The 16,708-nt window shown below is 44.2% G+C and overlaps 1 protein-coding gene across 1 annotated transcript; it reads left to right on the forward strand.

Moving 5' to 3' along the window:
• Nucleotides 1–715: 715 nt before the first annotated feature.
• On the forward strand, nucleotides 716–14,813 carry POLR3D (RNA polymerase III subunit D). The gene is made up of 9 exons (XM_007440720.4): nucleotides 716–912; nucleotides 1,481–1,646; nucleotides 4,389–4,432; nucleotides 5,365–5,516; nucleotides 6,388–6,512; nucleotides 7,428–7,599; nucleotides 8,162–8,424; nucleotides 8,867–9,019; nucleotides 10,915–14,813. Exons 2-9 carry the CDS (start codon nucleotides 1,491–1,493, stop codon nucleotides 11,035–11,037), a joined length of 1,188 nt encoding a protein of 395 aa, XP_007440782.1. The 5' UTR covers nucleotides 716–912; nucleotides 1,481–1,490; the 3' UTR covers nucleotides 11,038–14,813.
• The last annotated feature ends 1,895 nt before the right edge of the window (nucleotides 14,814–16,708 follow it).

A 16,708-nucleotide genomic window follows, 5' to 3' on the forward strand; every position in this document is an offset into this window, starting at 1 on the left:
AATTGCCATGTTCATTTTTTCCCAAACATGTTTTTGCTGGTATTGAAAGTATTTGCAAACATTTAAAACAATGTCACTCTTCTCATTATTTTTGTTACAGGATTTTTTTCATGAAAAATATTTATGCTAATGTCTAATGTATTTAATTATCGTTATTTTTACATGATTCAATAAATATTCTATGAATGCGTCCAGTTCAATTTTTAACACGGTAAATATCGATAAATATAACCCATACAAACCAAAAACTCTTTTGGGGGTCCTCCATAATTTTTAAAAGTGGGGAGGGGTCCTGAGAGCAAAGTTTAAGAAACACCACTCTAAGCCATTTTTTGCTGAACGAGTTGCTGTTGATTGAATTAAGACAACAAATGAATCCATTAATCTGTTTATAAACCATATCTGAGTTTATTCAAACCCCTAACCAAGCAGAACACATGGTTGACTCCTGGGGGGGGCGTCCCATTAAATTTAGACCCATATAAAAGGGCTAGGCATAGAGGACAGTACTCATATCGCCAGTCCCATATAGCGATGTGACTTCGGTCGCGCCAGGCACGTGGCAGTTCCGCCAGCCGCCCCCAAACTGGCCTCCCAAACTAGACAGTCCGCTGTCGGTCGTTCAACCCAACGCCGCGTAACAGCCGCCCGCGACAAAGATGGCGGATTCCCTGCTGGCCTTCCCCGGACGGAGGGAAGGGGCGGGGCAGGAAAGGAGCCATGCCCGTGACAAAGATGGCGGACGAGCCCTTCAGGAACGCAGAACGGGGGGAGGGCAGGCCAAGATGGCGCCTTGAGAGGCCTGCAGCTCGCCGAGGCGGCGGAGAGGCCTGACCGGGGCGGGGAGGTCGAAGGCGCCGTGGGTCAGCCGGGAAAGGAGACGAGACGAGACGAGACGAGGGGACGTTTTCTGTAAGGGCGGCGTGAGCGGGAAGAGGGGGGAGGCCCCGCTGCGGCTCTTGCGGATAGCCGTCAACGGTGTGTGTGTTGGGGGGGCTGGCATCCCCAGTGCTTCTCCTGGTGGCCTTCAGTCCTTTCCTTGGCACAGAAGAGGCCTGAACTGTCCCTCCCCTTCTCGGCGCTCGCCGGATGCGTGGGAGGACGGGTCCTATTCTCCGCAGCGCCCTTCCGAGGCGTGGGACCATTGCGGCCCCCCACGTACCCCCTGCGGGCTGAGGACGATGGGATCTGTAGTCCGCGGGGGCCGGCGGCGCGGGCTGGGCCGGCGTCTTTCCCGCCTGCCGGGCGTGGAGGGAAAAAGTGGACCCGCGGCACGCTTCCTCCACACGTGCGCCGCCCTCTGTCCTTTCACGTGTTGGGTGGGCAGGGATTGGCTCCTCTTGGGCCGGTTCTGCGGGCCGCGATGCCCTCTGGACGGCTTGGGCGAGACCTTCGCTCAGAAGCCTTTGTGGGGGGACGGAGAGTCTTTTCAGCCAACTCTCCTCCTCCTCCTCTTCTTCTTCCTCTTCTTCTTCGGCAGGTCCTTCAAGATGTCGGAAGGCACTTCAGGCGGCGACCCCGAGAGCGCCCGGCCCACGCTTTCTGCGGCCAGAGGATTAATAGGGAGGAGGACTCCCGCGCCCATCTCGCCAGGCCGCCTGCCCTCCATCCGCTCCCGAGATCTTACACTCGGTGGCGTGAAAAAGGCAAGGGCCTCCTGTTCAGGAAGCGTCTCGTAGCAGTATTTCCCCCCACGTTCCTAGGATGCAGTTAGCCGGTTGGGTGTGGTGGTGAAGGCACCAGGCTAGAAATTGGGAGGCCGTGAGTTCTAGTCCCGCCTTGGGCACGAAACCAGCCGGGTGACTTTGGGCCAGTCATCTCTCGCAGCCCTAGCAAGGAGGCAATGGCAAACCACTTCTGAAAAACCTTGCCAGGAAAACCACAGGGACTTGTCCAGGCAGTTGCCAGGAGTCAAGACTGACTCAAAGGGACACGTGTGAAAAAGGCCAACTGAAGGCTGTCTCACTCGTGGGCTGGGGATGAGATGAAGGCAACATCCTGAAGACAGCAGAGAAAAGAGGCGGCTGGGTCTGGTGTTCAGCATTCTCTATATTACCACCCCAGTTGAGCTGTCTGGCACCAAAGACTCTAGAGGTCCACAATGGCCTATCATTTTCTGCACATAAACTCTGATGAAAGTTGCTCTCTTATTCCCCTGGACTGCCGGGAAGAACACTTCATACTGTACAGCAGTGTTTCTCAACCTTGGCCACTTTAAGATGTGTGGACTTCAACTCCCAGAATTCCCCAGCCAGCAAATCTGGCTGGGGAATTCTGGGAGTTGAAGTCCACACATCTTAAAGTGGCCAAGGTTGAGAAACACTGCTCTAGAACTTGCCTTTGGAATCTTCCACAAGAGAAAGATTATGTGAAAAGTCAGAGATTAAAACCACCAACACAAAAATAAAAATAGTCCATGTTGATTTTTGGAAGGACACTTCCAGAAGACTCTAAGATCATCCCTTTGGGTAATCTGGCAGATTTAGTTCAATGGGCTGATCGAAAATTAATAGCAGACATATTAACAAAAACAGAAGTAATGATTGTTTCCAGATGAAAGTGTTATGAAATGTTAACTAAAATATTAATAATAGGAACATTTGGAAGGGTAGTTAGAGTCTGCAACTGGGCTATCTGGCAAGAAGCTGTGAAGAAATTGCACATGCTAATAATTTATTTTTGGAAAGAATTATTTGTTAAATACTGGAATCAATTTGCTAGATACCAGAACATTTGAGATTTTTTTCCACCCTTCTTTTGATATGAATACAGAGAATAAAGAGGAGTGCCAAGAAATGGCAGCTAGAACAATTCAGGGTTTTTTTAAATATCATCCAGATAAACTTTTAAGTGTGAAGGGCAGCATGACTATTAGGCCTCCTTAGAAATTGTATAGGATCAGGGGAGGGGTGGCAATTGTGGGAGCCACGTGGAACATTGATTGGGAGATTAAGGGATGCAGTGGGTGGAACAGTGTTGAAAAGTAGGGCTCAATCACACAGGTAAACAAACCAAGGTTTCTCCCCCCCCCCTTCCCTTCCCAGGTTGGAGGTAGAATTTTGGGATCCTTCTTTTATCTAACCATTGCAAACTTGAAGACTGCATTATAATTTTCATGGGTTTTTCTTTCAAAGTGGTAAACAATGTATTGCTGTTTTTTCCAGAACTTTAAAAGAAAGGTCTTGTGCACTAAAATCTTCTCCCAAATAGGAGCCTCTGTGTTTTCTATATTTTCTAGGCTTGTTTCTGTTGAAAACAGTTCCATTTCCTCCAGTTTTGCTCTTACTGTTTACCCATGTTTTGTCCCCAGTACAGAGGAAATACTGACTATATGGAAGTCTTCCGATGTTTTGGTTCTTCTGCACAGGGTGAAATCAGTTGAGACAGACAGTCTAGTTTCTTGCTCCAGACCTCGTGTGACTGAAGAGTTGATAAATGAGTGATTTAACTCAGACAGAGTTTGTCACCAAATCTCCATTCAGTAAAAACTAGAACAGTAGGGCTAAGCATACTGACTTTTAATTACAAGATGAGGCAACTTCTTTTCAAGAAAAGCAGGATCTCTTTATTTCTATATATTTGGCACAGATGTTTATCTGCATGTTCACAGATTGCTCTAGTTGGTAAAACCTGTCCCACTTTTGATCATTATTGAGGTGGAGGAGCAAAGAGCTATGAGGAATACTAACAATCATGGCAGATGAGAAATTGCTGACTTTGGAGATTTATTTCATTAAACATTGATCCCACGCTTGAGGCCGGTTTGGTAGCAGTGATGCCTATGAACTTCTAAAAAGAAGAAACAGGCTAAGAGTCTCAGGATTCAAAATGTTCCATTTGTTTCTTTGAATTGGTTATGCAATAACCAAGCTGTCTGGAGGCATAGAGTGGCTCTCTATGTCAGGGATATTTGATCCTATATGTAAACACTGCATTTTTATTATATGAAGTAGTCAGTTTTACTTGATGTCTTCTGATGCTAGTATTCAAATATTAGGAGATGTTGGTGTTTGTTTTGGAAAGAGAACAAAGAGAATGTGTCAATGATGGTTGAACTAAAAGCATAACTTGAAGCCAAAAGAGTTTAGTAGTGATGCAGAGCACAAAAGTTGTGGCCCTTAAATAGTGACATATTATAAAAGACACATCTTCCTCCCAGCAATACAACTAAAAATATTCTCGTCCCACAGAAATGTGAGAATCCCAAGTATATTTATTTATTTTATTGTAAGCTAGCTGGAGTCACGTCAGAGTGAGATGGGTAGCTATCTAAATCAAATAAATAACTATTGGAGTTTTAATTTTAATGCACTCTGTGCTATGAGGAATATCATACACCAAACATTGTGCCTAATCCATGTTTGTTCTCTATGTCTCTTGTTTTTTAGAAAACCTTTGCCCCTAACATAATCAGCAGGAAAATCAAAGAAGAGTAAGTTCCCTTTCAATGCTGTTTTCATGGAGTGTATTAATGTGAATGAACTGCTTAATGAAGTGGTCAATAAAGAGCTGAGAAGATGTGTCTAATGTGGGATATCAGCCTTAACCTGAAGTTATCCTATGAACCTCCTATGCAAGTTCATAGGGTTTGTTAAAGATCTCAGCTACGCTAAAGACTTCCCGTGTGCTACCTTCTGAGATTCTAAATTTTAACGTTATTTGGGCTGTTAATCAAACGTATAGTTTTGCTTTGTGGTGAAGCTGGGTTTATTTGGTCAAAATTTTTCTAAGTTATTATTTGGGACAAATATAGTTTAAAATCTCACACTCAACGTTCTTACACTGTGGTTATCTCCTGTCTTATCAGCTCTCTTTGGATAATATAATTGTTTTTTTATGCATGGATAGGGGGGTATTATAGTGTGCCTTTCATTTGCCCAGGTTTAATTTATAAACAATTAAAGCTGTATGTTGATTTTGTGGGAAGATACAGACTTCTAGAATGCCAGTCTCCTTTTTCACAAGATCTGTTTTGTTTATCTTTTCATTTATATAGATTGTTTATTTTTCCTTTTCTTTTCCTCTTTTTTTTTTTGGTCAGCTGTCAGGTACCTCCTGCAGTTAATCAGCTACCTGATCCCAACAATTTTCTCTCCACTCTCTGTCCCCCTCCTTAATAGCAGAATACATAGGAACTACCTTTTCATCACAACCTTCATCTTCAGTATGAAATTCTGTTGAGGGAGGCTTTGACATTTGCTCTTTCTGCATGTTTGTAAGAGGTTCAGTCATGGAGTCCTTAGGAAGCTAGTGATGCAAAAGGGCTTAGGAAATGTTTGGATATATTGGAACCTTTAAGTCCTAAAGGCAGAGGCCTATCACTCTCATTGAGCAATTGATTCCACTTGTTCTCCTTTTCTTTAGGCCCAAAGAGGACCTTTCTGTCAAGAAAGAGAAGAAGGACCGTGATCGAGATCGGCAGAGGGAATCTCATGGACGAGGCAGAGCGAGGCCAGAAGTCATTCAGTCGCACTCCATCTTTGAGCAAGGCCCGGCAGAAATGATGCGGAAGAAAGGTTTTGTGAATGTTACGTTGGGGCGGTCCAGTGGCTAGCATTTGGGCTTTGACCTGTAATTTCAAATCACTGTGAACTCATCAGGCTGTCAGGCTTTCCTCGAGAATCTTAGCCCCACTGATTCCCACCTCACCAGCTTCAGCCTTTTCACAGGCTGGATCACAGTGGATTAATAAAGTAGGATAGGGTAATTTAGTAAAATTGGAATATGCTTTATCTGATAGAGAGCTTTTAAGTAAGCTGCGACAAAATACTTTGTGCATCTTGAGTATTGGTGTAGAAGTCCCCAGCATCAGAGCTGAAGCTTGGCTGGGAAAGTCCCTCAGAGATGGCAGTGTTCAGTGGGGGTACTCGGGAGTGGTTCGAGCCCCTTGATCCTGAGGAAGTGGACAAGGTTCTCTATGACATCACCTCTGGCACCTATAGATTGGATTCCTATCTTTCTGGTTGATGAAAGCTGCCAGAAGGTAACAGGAGGCTGGGGTAGGAGCAGTACTTAATTCATTCTTGGGTGAAGGGGCGATACTCCTCTGCTCAAGAAGCTCTTGGTCAAGCCAGCTATCATGGACAAGGGTTAGCCTGTCCCCAGCATCTCGCGTAAATATATCTGTTCCGTTCATCATAAATTAAACACACACTTCTTCAGAATCCTCTTTTTCCATATTCTTTCTCCTTGCCTTTTCTTCTCTTCCCTTGTTTGTGTGAACATGGATGTGCCTACTGGTGATTCTAGCCATGCCTTTTTGGCTTAATTTTAATGAAACGATTCAGGCAGGTAACTTGGCCATCCAGGGTCTTCTCGGCTAGCCACCATAAAGTTGCATGATGAGCTGTGCAACTTGCAGTGCTGCAATTCTTGCTTTCTCTGCAGGTACCTGGGATAAGTCTGTGGATATGTCTGACTTTGGCCCATCCCACATCATCAACATAAAGAAAGAGAAGCGGGAGACAGATGAAGAGACGAAGAAGATCCTGCGCATGTTGGAGAAAGATGATGTGAGTTTGAGGATGGCCACATTTGGAAGAACAATCCATAAACCAAAAAAATAACATGGACTTTATCATCATAGGACTCAACTCTCTAAGACATTGGTGGGCCGTGTTGCTAGCTGGAGTTGAGGGTGATATATTGAATGTGTTCCTTAAAATAGAAATATTTCAATTCATTGTAATCTGGTACCTTTTTAACACAGGATGATCTTTTCCTGTTCATTTTCTTTTCGCCTACAGTTACTTCCCTATCCCTTTGTGATATCAGCTGTAGGAATGAAGGGGAGGTTTAGGAAGTTTGTACCTATGGAAACATTTCTCTGAACACTGATACATTGCCAATCATTGAGGAAATACAGGCTAACCTCTAAACACAAGATAACGAAACACAGTTCCTTTGTTTACATAACATGATATTCCCCCAACAAATTAACTGATAGGAATGTGCAAAACGTTTAGTCTCACAACAGTTCGAGCACAACATTTCATGAAATGTTTCATTTTTAACTGCAAAATAAACTGCTTTGAACTTTTTGGTGAAATGTTTCAAACAAAGCTGTCCCAAACTCAGAACATTTTTTTTTTTTTTGCATTTACAGTGAGAGATTTTGCAAACCTTTGTGCTGGGAACAGCATATGTAGCTTGCAGTAAAGGAGCTATTCCCTCAACAAAGTAAGAGCTGCAAACTACCTCAGCCCTATTTAGTTATTGGTTAGTTGGTTGGTTGGTTTGTTCATTCAGTCTAGAGGCTGAGCGACTCCAGGTAACTCTGGACAGTTTACATTAAAAAAGTAGGAACACTAAAAAAAAGCAGATTGTAAGTGCCCAGAAGACAGACTCATGAAATAGCATCTGAAATAGTCCCCAGGAATGGTTCTTGTCTTTAACATGCAGTTTTTTCTCTTGTTCTTTGGTCCCAGTTCCTGGATGACCCAGGCTTGAAAAATGACATTAGGAACAAGCCAGTTCAGCTGCCTCTGGCTCATTCTGGTTGGCTTTTCAAGGAAGAAGGGGATGATCAAGAGGACGTCAAGCTGTTGAACTCCGGCCATAAAGAGGAGGATATGGAAATAGGTGTATCTTCGGTGAAAGGTAGGCAGCTCAAGTCGACCTAGAGCAGTTGAGTCACTAGATAAAGTGGGCATCTTGCAGCCCTGAACTGCCTAAGAGCAGCCTGCTCCCTCTTAGCTTCCTGCAAGGAGAGTGGAGGTCGGGGAGGGGGGGTTCTAAAGGGATAAGCCATGGCATATGGCTGTAGCCATTTGGCGTTGGCTGATGGGTCTCCCAGAAGCATGTGTGTGGCTGCTGTGGAAAACAGGACGCTGAGCCAGCTGGACTCATGTTCTAATTCCTCAAGGCAAGGAGCAGCCATGTTGTTGCTGCTGCGACAAAGAACAGTCCTGCTTTGCTTTGTCTACTCGTGATACAAGTCACCTACAGCATAGTCTTCCACTTCTGCCCTAGTGGATCTCGCAAGCTCTTAATACCTTCTCCCAGCTTGTTACAAAGGCAGCCCTTCGTATGTATATAAAGGAAGGAGAGAGCCCTGGCAGGAAGCAGAAGCTGAGATGCCCCACTTCTAATCTCAGTTGGCTTGAGCTTGCAGCGTAGCTTGAGGGCAGCTCTAGTGACCCTGACTCTCTCTCTCGTTTAGTGAAAGAGGAGCCCCACGATGAAGAGGAGACCCCATTTGCCCAGGCTCCAGCACCCACAAAAGCCCCTCCTCCCTTCCCTCAGGATGTCTCCCTTGCAGAACTGCTGCCAAGGTTGAGCCTCTCCAAGGAGGAAGAGCTGCTCTTTCTGCAGTTGCCAGACACGCTCCCGGGGCAGCCGCCCACACAGGACACCAAGCCGCTCAAAACGGAAGTGCAGAACGAGGATGGGCAGTTGGTGGTGATAAAGCAGGAGAAGAGTCAGGTACTGCTCCGGCTGGAACGAGCAGCAGGAATCTGCGGATGATGCTGCAGCTCACGTTGTTCTCCTGATGGCTGCAGGAGGGGCGGTGGGAGAGCTGGAAGATATGTTGGCATATCTTCTTTTTAAAAAAACTATGGTCTAGCCCTGTGATCGGAAAGGTATGTTGGGAGAGGTGATGGCAATGCTTGATGAGACAGTAGAACCTAGAAGATTTCCCAGAGTTCCCAGCAACCCCGTAATGAGCAGAAGCTCAGGAAGCACACTCTTAAGAAAAATTGAGCTTTCCTGTTTTATCTTAATCTTGGTTTTGTCCAGCCACAGAAAATAGGACTGTAATTACTTTTTGGAAAACATTAAAAGGGAGAGCGCAGAAGGAGCTTCTAAATGCTCTAATCTTGATTTCTCCCCAGCTTGTAAACCTGTCCCCCCTCTGCTTTTCCAGGAGACCAAGGAAGCAGAGAACACCTGCACTCTGGGGGACCTCTCAGAAGGGCAGGTGGGGAAGTTGCTGATCCGCAAATCGGGGAAGGTGCAGCTTGTTCTGGGCAGAGTGACTCTTGACGTAACCACAGGAACCCCCTGTTCCTTTCTTCAGGTACGCCTAGCTATCGCAGGCCTCCCTTCAAAGACCATTTGAAATATGAAGTGTTCAGAGGCTGTGTATCTGTGAGCAGCAGTTGCAAAAAAGCAGCAGCTGGAAAAGGGCTGGTGTGCTGCGTCTTCCCAAATGCTGCAGTTTAACTGCTGTTACAATTATTTGGAAAGACCTGTGTTCTTAGGGTCTGGCTTCGCTGTAATGACCTTCCCAGGGGAAGAATCTTTATGAATATGCCTAGCTGGGTCCCATCTTCTCCCAACCGGCACCAGATAATTCTGAGTTTTCTGCAGGTTTTTCCACAAAGCATCTGTTAGGTGGACAGCCAGAAAATATAGAGAAACCACATATATGCAAATCCCCTTTTCAAAAATGCAGCACATTAGAGAGTGAGCAGTGATGACAGCTCCTTGCTCAGGGTCAGCATGGTGCCAAAACTGGGTCTGGGTCAGCAAGAAAAATGCCTGGAAGAATGGAGGCCTCCTCCTGATTGATGCTGGAGCATTGTCAGGTTCATAGATCAGGACCCAAAATGTACACATTCTGGGTCAGCTAAAAAGAGTGTTTCTGGGATTCTCCTCAGAATGCCAGTTAGTGGAGATTCATGGGCAGTTCCATAATTTTAAAAGGCAGTAGCCCTTCTTACCCACTGAAATTAAAATAATAATAGTAGTAAATAGAGAGAGCCAGTTTGGTGTAGCGGTTAAGGCATCAGGCTAGAAACCGGGAGACGGTGAGTTCTAGTCCCACCTTAGGCACAAAGCCAGCTGGGGGACCTTGAGCCAGTCACTCTCTCCCAGCCCTAGGAAGGAGGCAATGGCAAACCACTTCCAAAAAATCTTGCCAAGAAAACTACAGGGACTTGTCCAGGCAGTCGCCAGGAGTCAACACTGACTGGAAGGCACAATACATACATACATACATGTATGTAATAGTAATAATAATTTACTATTAAACTTGTATGCCACCCAACTCCCAACAACACTGGTTAGCTCACAACAATGGAACAAACAACTTACAGTAAAATCAATAAAAGATAAAAGATAGCAGGTGCAACAGACCAGATGAAACAAAGTGAAGGGTCTCATTCTCCCTTGCCAAAGACCTGGGTGAAGATTGAGTGTATTTATAATTTGGGCTTTTAAATTTTGATACAAATTGGGAGTGGAGGGCGTTGGCAAGAAATGCCCAGAGATACTTTTTTTCTGCTGCGGAGGCAGAATAGTACAGACAAAAAGTAAGTTGAATGAAAGATGTTGCAACAAGAGCGTAGAAGAAGGGCGGCTGGAGGCGGCTGGCTGTTAATGTGGCTTCATAGGGGGTGCAGCCAACCTCTGATGGCGCTGTGCAAAAGCTGTTCCTAAGGAGTAGCCACGTATGAAGCAGATTTGACATCTCCAGTTCATTCCATGCATCTTTCTGGAGAAGTCTTTTAAAATTCTGTGGGATTGTGAGCCATGAAGAGTACAGTCCCTTATTGCTTGATTTACAGAGTCTAGGTCGAGGCATAATTTAAAAAGTCTTGCCAGAGGTGGGGGGGAGGGATTAAACAAGTATTCTTGTTCATTAAACTTTTTTAAAAATACCCTGATATTGTCAGCCCTGAGCTTTCAGGGTAGGGCAGGGTTTTTTTGTTTTTTCTTTTGCTCTGGCATAATTTAAATGAATGGGAATTGTTTACATTTCTAAAGGGCCTTTGCATAGGGGAAATTAGCAGATACAGCACGTGGCTGAGATCTTCCACTTAGCAGCTCATTCTGGCGCTCAAAAGCTGTTTCACAGAATCTGTTGCTTTTTCAGACTTGTAAAGGTTCCTTGATTAGGTCTGGGTGCTTACTTATTCATTACTTTGGAGAGGCTTTGGAGTAATTGTTCTTTTCTCTTGGTTTTGCAAGGAGCTGGTGTCAGTCAGCATTGGGGACAATCGGAGTGGCGAGATGATTGTCCTGGGCCATGTGAAGCACAAGCTGGTTTGCGCTCCAGATTTTGAATCGTTGCTGGCATACAAGCATCGATAGAGCTGCTGCAAAGCTGCTTGCCAGAGTAGCTAGTTGATCTGCCTAAACAACACTGATATGGGCTCTCCATAAGTGCCTGTTCCTAAGTTGATGAAGACAGAGGCATTTCTAAGAAGACTCTGCTAAAAGAGTCTTGTGGTCTGAGGGCCTCTGGAGCTCTAGGATCTCTGGAAACCAGAACTGAAGGCTTGCTGCAATCCTTCCTCCCAGTTCCATACAGGACATGACTTGCACCTTTTTAACAACTTTAATAACTTATTCATTATTACATTAAGTTATTAATCGCTCTGCCTGTTGTCCTTGATGAAGGATTCCTGCAGTGACCGGAGTGGCAGGGAAGGTGCTGGATAGCAGCTCCTCTGTCTCTGAACAAGGGGTCCATCAGAAAATCTGTGCATATTCCCTGGTGATGTTACCCCAATAGGGAGATTGGAAAGATGTGAGACTTGGAGCCAAGATTACCTGTTTAGCAGCTGTTTCTTGCAGATGCTAGAGAAGATATCACCATTCCAAACATCTATATGAGATTGTACAGTGACGCCTTTTCTCTTTCACCTTCTGGATCTTAACTACCACACACTGCAGTAGGAGAAAAAGGCACGGTGTGAGAGGTTTGGGAGGACACATTCCCAAATAGTAGACTGTGTCTTCAGCAGCGAGATACCCCGTACGCCTTCACTGTCTAGACCAGCTCCATCAGGCGCTTGATGAAATTGCTCCTATGGTTATTGTCATCCTATCTTTGAACAGCTAGAAAAAAGTACCTGCTGTTTCCCATGCTTGCAATGCTGTGTGTGACAAAAGCAGCAGCAGGGTTCTTTTATAAATGTGGAAGGCGAAGAGGAACGCTCTGGCTGTCTTAATCCGGCTTCCATTCCCTCTACTCGAAGTGGCCAAGCATCTCTGTACCTGTTGTCCTTGATGAAGGATTCCTGCAGTGTTGGGAGTGACAGGGAAGGCGCTGGATGGCACTTCCTCTGTCTCTGAGCAAGGGGTCTATTTTGTCGATCAGAAAATCATATTCTGACTGTTACAGCCTTTAATTGGGGAAGGAAGACGAGAGATTGTGCCAAAATCTCTCTTGCACACACACCCCTACACACACATGCACCCCTATTGAAGAATTCAGTGGTCTGGTTTAAAATGGTTCTACTTTCACATCCTACCTTGGACTTTGGACATGATGGCAAGAAAGTTGTGATCTGCTTGCGTTTGTTATTTATCATGCCTTGTTAAAGAGGACAGTTAACTGTTTAAAGATTTTTATAGAGCAGCAGTTAAAGTATATTCATTCTGCTTGGGTTTTTGTTTTTTAATCTAGAGCAATTGGGAAATTACAAATCTGAGAAAGTTGATGGTAATATTGAGTACAAATATTAGTTCTCCGTTGAAGCATTCTTTTAACTGGGTACCTTTATTTGATCTTTGTCAAGCAAAATTGGAGAGAGCAACAATTCAGTGATCAAGTTGTTGGCATTTATTTATCATATGTATATCTGTAAATAAAAATGGACTAGAATGATTCTATGACTTTGTGTGCAGTCCAAGGGATTCGAACACTGTTGTGCTTTGAAGTTATGTGAGATAAGGACACGTAAGGAAAGACATTTTCCCCTCACTTATCACAGGAATCCGAGCCAGTACAGTAAGTTTCTGCAAACTCCTCATAGATAGAGAACAACCCAAGGCAGCATGTTAGCCAAGCCCAAATATTAATTGATTGGGAGTGACAGAATGTGGAGCTCATAGTGGTGGGAGAGCAGTTTTTGGACAATGGGGAATGGATGTGCAGAGCAGAATTAAGCAAATTACAAAGAGAACAAGATTATAGACTAGAAAATAACTGTATTTTTGGAAATCTCTTTAAATTTTTTAAGAAAGCCTAATCAAAATAGCTGGCAGCATCAAAAATAGAAATGGAAGCAGCCAGGAATGAATTAAGAATATTAGCATATTAAAGGAGTGACCTACAAACGTGCCCTTGGGGAGACAGGATATAAGGTTACACTGGGATTGAACTGCAGGATATGTTAATAGGGGAGACTAGAAGATTGTCCCGAGTAGATCCAGGGTGGCACCTAGGAAACATTCAGGATTGCTGAGGATGAGGTAGGCGAGCAGTACTGTAAAAGTAAGCAGATTCACAGCATTCTTGGGAAAGATGCAAATGTGAACCAGTCATTAGTAGGACCTTCTTGGGGTATTTCCGGAGAGCTGCTACTGCCTCCAGGAGCTGTAGATGGAGGTTGATTCCAATGTGCTCATTTTGTACTTAGAAAGATGAAGCTTAAGAACATCAAGTCCGAAACATCAGTCCCACCAGACTTGGACTTCCTTAGCAGTTACCAGGACTCCCCTTTCCAGCATGCCCCTCATCAGGATGGAAAGAAAAACATCCTCTGCAAGCTGGTCTGGTAAAAGGGGGGCCCATAGCTGGCATGATGGTAGAAGCTTGTAGCGTGTTTATTGGCGTAAATGCTCTTTGAGGTACTTTGCTGTCTGGAAAGCTTTCAGATTCAGTGTCCCTCCCTGAATCCCCTTCGTCCCAATGAGGATTAGGCAGATAGGATTAACCAGGACCACAGTGATAGCATGGGTGCAGTTGTCCTCGCTGTCCCCGTAGTAGAGTTTGGTTCGGAGATCCATTGTATGCTGTTGGGCATCAGTGTACAGATTGTCTCGTATGACCAGACACTTGTGGCCACCCAGAGTCAACCCCTGAGTGAGGAGTATGTTTCTATTCCTACCAAGGAGAGCTTGGATTTCTGGTTTGGTCATTTTGGCCAAGATGCCACCTTGGTGGGCACGTAAGACCTGCTGTTGTGCTACAGAGATGACTGCTGCATCCCAGCATAACCCATCTCTCATGAAATTGTTGATGTACCCTTGCCAAGCAGTCATTTGGTGGTTTGGGGAGTGTGTCATTTAAAGGCACCTCGTAGCTGCTTTGGGAAACTCCAGATCTCCTGTTGAGGGACAGGCCAGTTGGGTTCTTCTGTAACCTCAGGTTTGGTTGGTTGGTGTCTGGGAAATCTATTTTCTCTTTGTTAGTATACCTGGCCCTAAGAAGATGAAATATTTTAGGCTAAAACAAGATGAAGGTGCTGGCAGCTGCTTATTCAGTGTACTTCCATGCACTGCCGATGTACATATCTCAAAAATAGCTTGCAATCAGGTTTTTAGACACAGGCCGTTCAGCAGTTACCTTGATCCTTCGCAGTGGTAGTCTTGGATACAACTACTTAGGTGTCTTTCATGGGTTCCAAACTCTTCACTCTAGAATTCTGACAGCACTACATACGTTTCTTGTGATATCATAATACATCTTTTCCTGGAGGAATCCAAACAGCTCAGTTTGCTTTATGTGGGTAGACGTCCCCTTCTGATGGACTTACCCATCACAAGATTAATATCCCATCATACTTTTAGCGAATAAACAATCACAATTTCTGCTTGTGTCTGCATCTGATAGGACGTGAGTTACAAAATTATTCTTTTCATTCAGTAGACTTAGAATCAAGGCTGGTTCTCTCAAAATACAATACAAAGGTTTTGGGGCCATGATTATTGGAGTTCCCCCATGGAGGCTATGAAGCAAGTTTGGGTTCCTAATTGCTTATTAATTGCTGCTGTTGAGATGTAACTGTAGTTCGTTTATTGTTTCTTCATTTTGTTATTTGTTTCTTGTAGGCCACCCAGAGTGGCATGCTTCAAGTTGGGTGGCCATGTAAGTTTCATAAATAAATAAATAAATATGAATGTGTGCGTGCATGCATTTTGAAGAGCTCATTTTTCGGGACCAAATTCTACCACGCTGCATCTTACAACCACAGTTCCCCAGCTGATTTCTTAAGCGGAATCCAGAATTCAGGACAGCTTCTATTAATGGTGTATTTAATTCATACTTCCTGGTTCAATGGCTCTGTGGGAGGCTTTTGGTATTTTTAACAGGGTTTGGGCTCAAGCCCACAAAGGAACTCTTGTGGTGAGTCTTCCCAGGTTGAACACCCAAAGGCAAGAGTTGCAGGCACATTGGCACACTATGTTCTGCAGAAAGCTGGAATTTGGCAGCCTTCCATCTGCAGAGCAGGCCATGAATTTCAGGCAAAAAGGCAACCAGGGTTCTAAACCAGGGTTCCTCAACCTTGGCCACTTTAAGTTGGGTGGACCTCAACTCCCAGAATTCCCCAGCCAGCAAGGCTGGCTGGGGAATTCTGGGAGTTGAGGTCCACCCAACTTAAAGTGGCCAAGGTTGAGGAACCCTGTTGTAAGCAATTCTTTCCCCAAACATTCAGACCAGGCTCCATTTATAACATCAAAAGCATTCTGACCACGAGATGGCAGCAAACGGCAGCAAATGCAACTCACATCCTCCAAAGAGAAGAAAAAGGCTTTGCGGAAGTCAAGCAGCATTATCCTTGGACCTACAACTTCTCGTTTTCTCCTACCTGAGAACAAGTAAGTTACCTGCACCTCCTCTTAACCTCTTTTCTGAGCTGTCCAGAGCCACCTCTGACCACCCTTTTAGAAAATGGTTTGCATGACTTCCTGCATTTTGAAGTGGAAAATCCTCATACACTGTATTGTAAGCCCTAAAATAGTCTTAACATAGTTTAAGAACTAATCCCCAAATAAAGAACTGGACTACGGCCACCTGCCATTTTATTTTCTCTGAATGCTTTTAGTGGAGGCTGGAGATTTTATTAAATAAGATGCTGGGTGGTGGCCTGTTAAATTCTGGTTTCTGGTTGGAAAAAACAGTGATTGGAACATTTAACCTGGGTCTAGAAAAGTGGACTCCCCAAAACCTAATGGGCATTTTCCAAGAAATATAAACTAAGACTAATAGAAATTATGAATGTTACACACACGCGCGCACAAAGTCACAATACAAAGGAGACTTTAATAAGTAATCAGCTTAAGATTGAAACCTCTAATTATTTTGATGTGAGTTGTAGCAGTCCTTTTTCAATGTTACACCCAACTTTGGATGAAAAAGCTGAAAAAAATTATGTTTGTAAACATTGCCATCCTAAATGGTCATTAACATCGATAGAATATTTTTTCTTTCTCTTCTCTGTCCTCAATACTCTAAGCTGTTTAATTTTAAATTTAATTTTAAATAATTTTAAACCTAGTATGCAAACATCAATGTATGGAGACAACGCAATGTAAAATAAGATTTATAACAACATAATAAAAGGTGGGGGGAATCATGAACTTTCCAAGTGATTGTGTATGAAAAATACTAAATGGCCTTCAGTAAAGTAGGATTTATCTGCCCAAATGTCTCAGTTGTACTTTAGCCTTTGCACATTGCTGTTTGCCAGTCCATTGCCTAGTTATTATTGTTCTATTTTGTGTTTAAAAAGGATAAATAAATGTGCTTTGATTTTTTTTTTTTAAAGAGCACCTTCAGGAGAAATGTAGAACTGAGTCTGGAAGATGCCAGTTACAGTTGTCAGAAAACGACAGACACGGGTTCGGTTATCCAGTAGACAGAAGTTTTTATTGGGCACGTTTGCAAAGGTGGGTCCCTCCCGCAGCAATGGAGGAACCCCGAAGCAAGGTCTGACAGGTTTTTATACCCCCTATCTGTCCTCCCCCTCCTACGAGGGCTTGGCTCACAATCTCACCTTTTTTACCGCCCCGGAGCGCCGCTAATTAACCG

Source organism: Python bivittatus, unplaced genomic scaffold, assembly GCF_059951505.1.
Source record: "Python bivittatus isolate LINGU-HERP-01145 unplaced genomic scaffold, Pbiv_v1 ctg000680_np1212, whole genome shotgun sequence".
NCBI lineage: Eukaryota > Metazoa > Chordata > Lepidosauria > Squamata > Pythonidae > Python > Python bivittatus.

What these genes read in the sequence shown, in the direction of transcription:
- POLR3D (XM_007440720.4), top strand. Translation starts at nt 1,491, where the DNA reads ATGTCGGAAGGCACTTCAGGCGGCGACCCCGAGAGCGCCCGGCCCACG. An exon ending in CACTCGGTGGCGTGAAAAAG is followed by an intron (nt 1,647 to 4,388) that starts GCAAGGGCCTCC and finishes CTTGTTTTTTAG; the next exon opens with AAAACCTTTGCCCCTAACAT. An exon ending in AGAAATGATGCGGAAGAAAG is followed by an intron (nt 5,517 to 6,387) that starts GTTTTGTGAATG and finishes CTTTCTCTGCAG; the next exon opens with GTACCTGGGATAAGTCTGTG.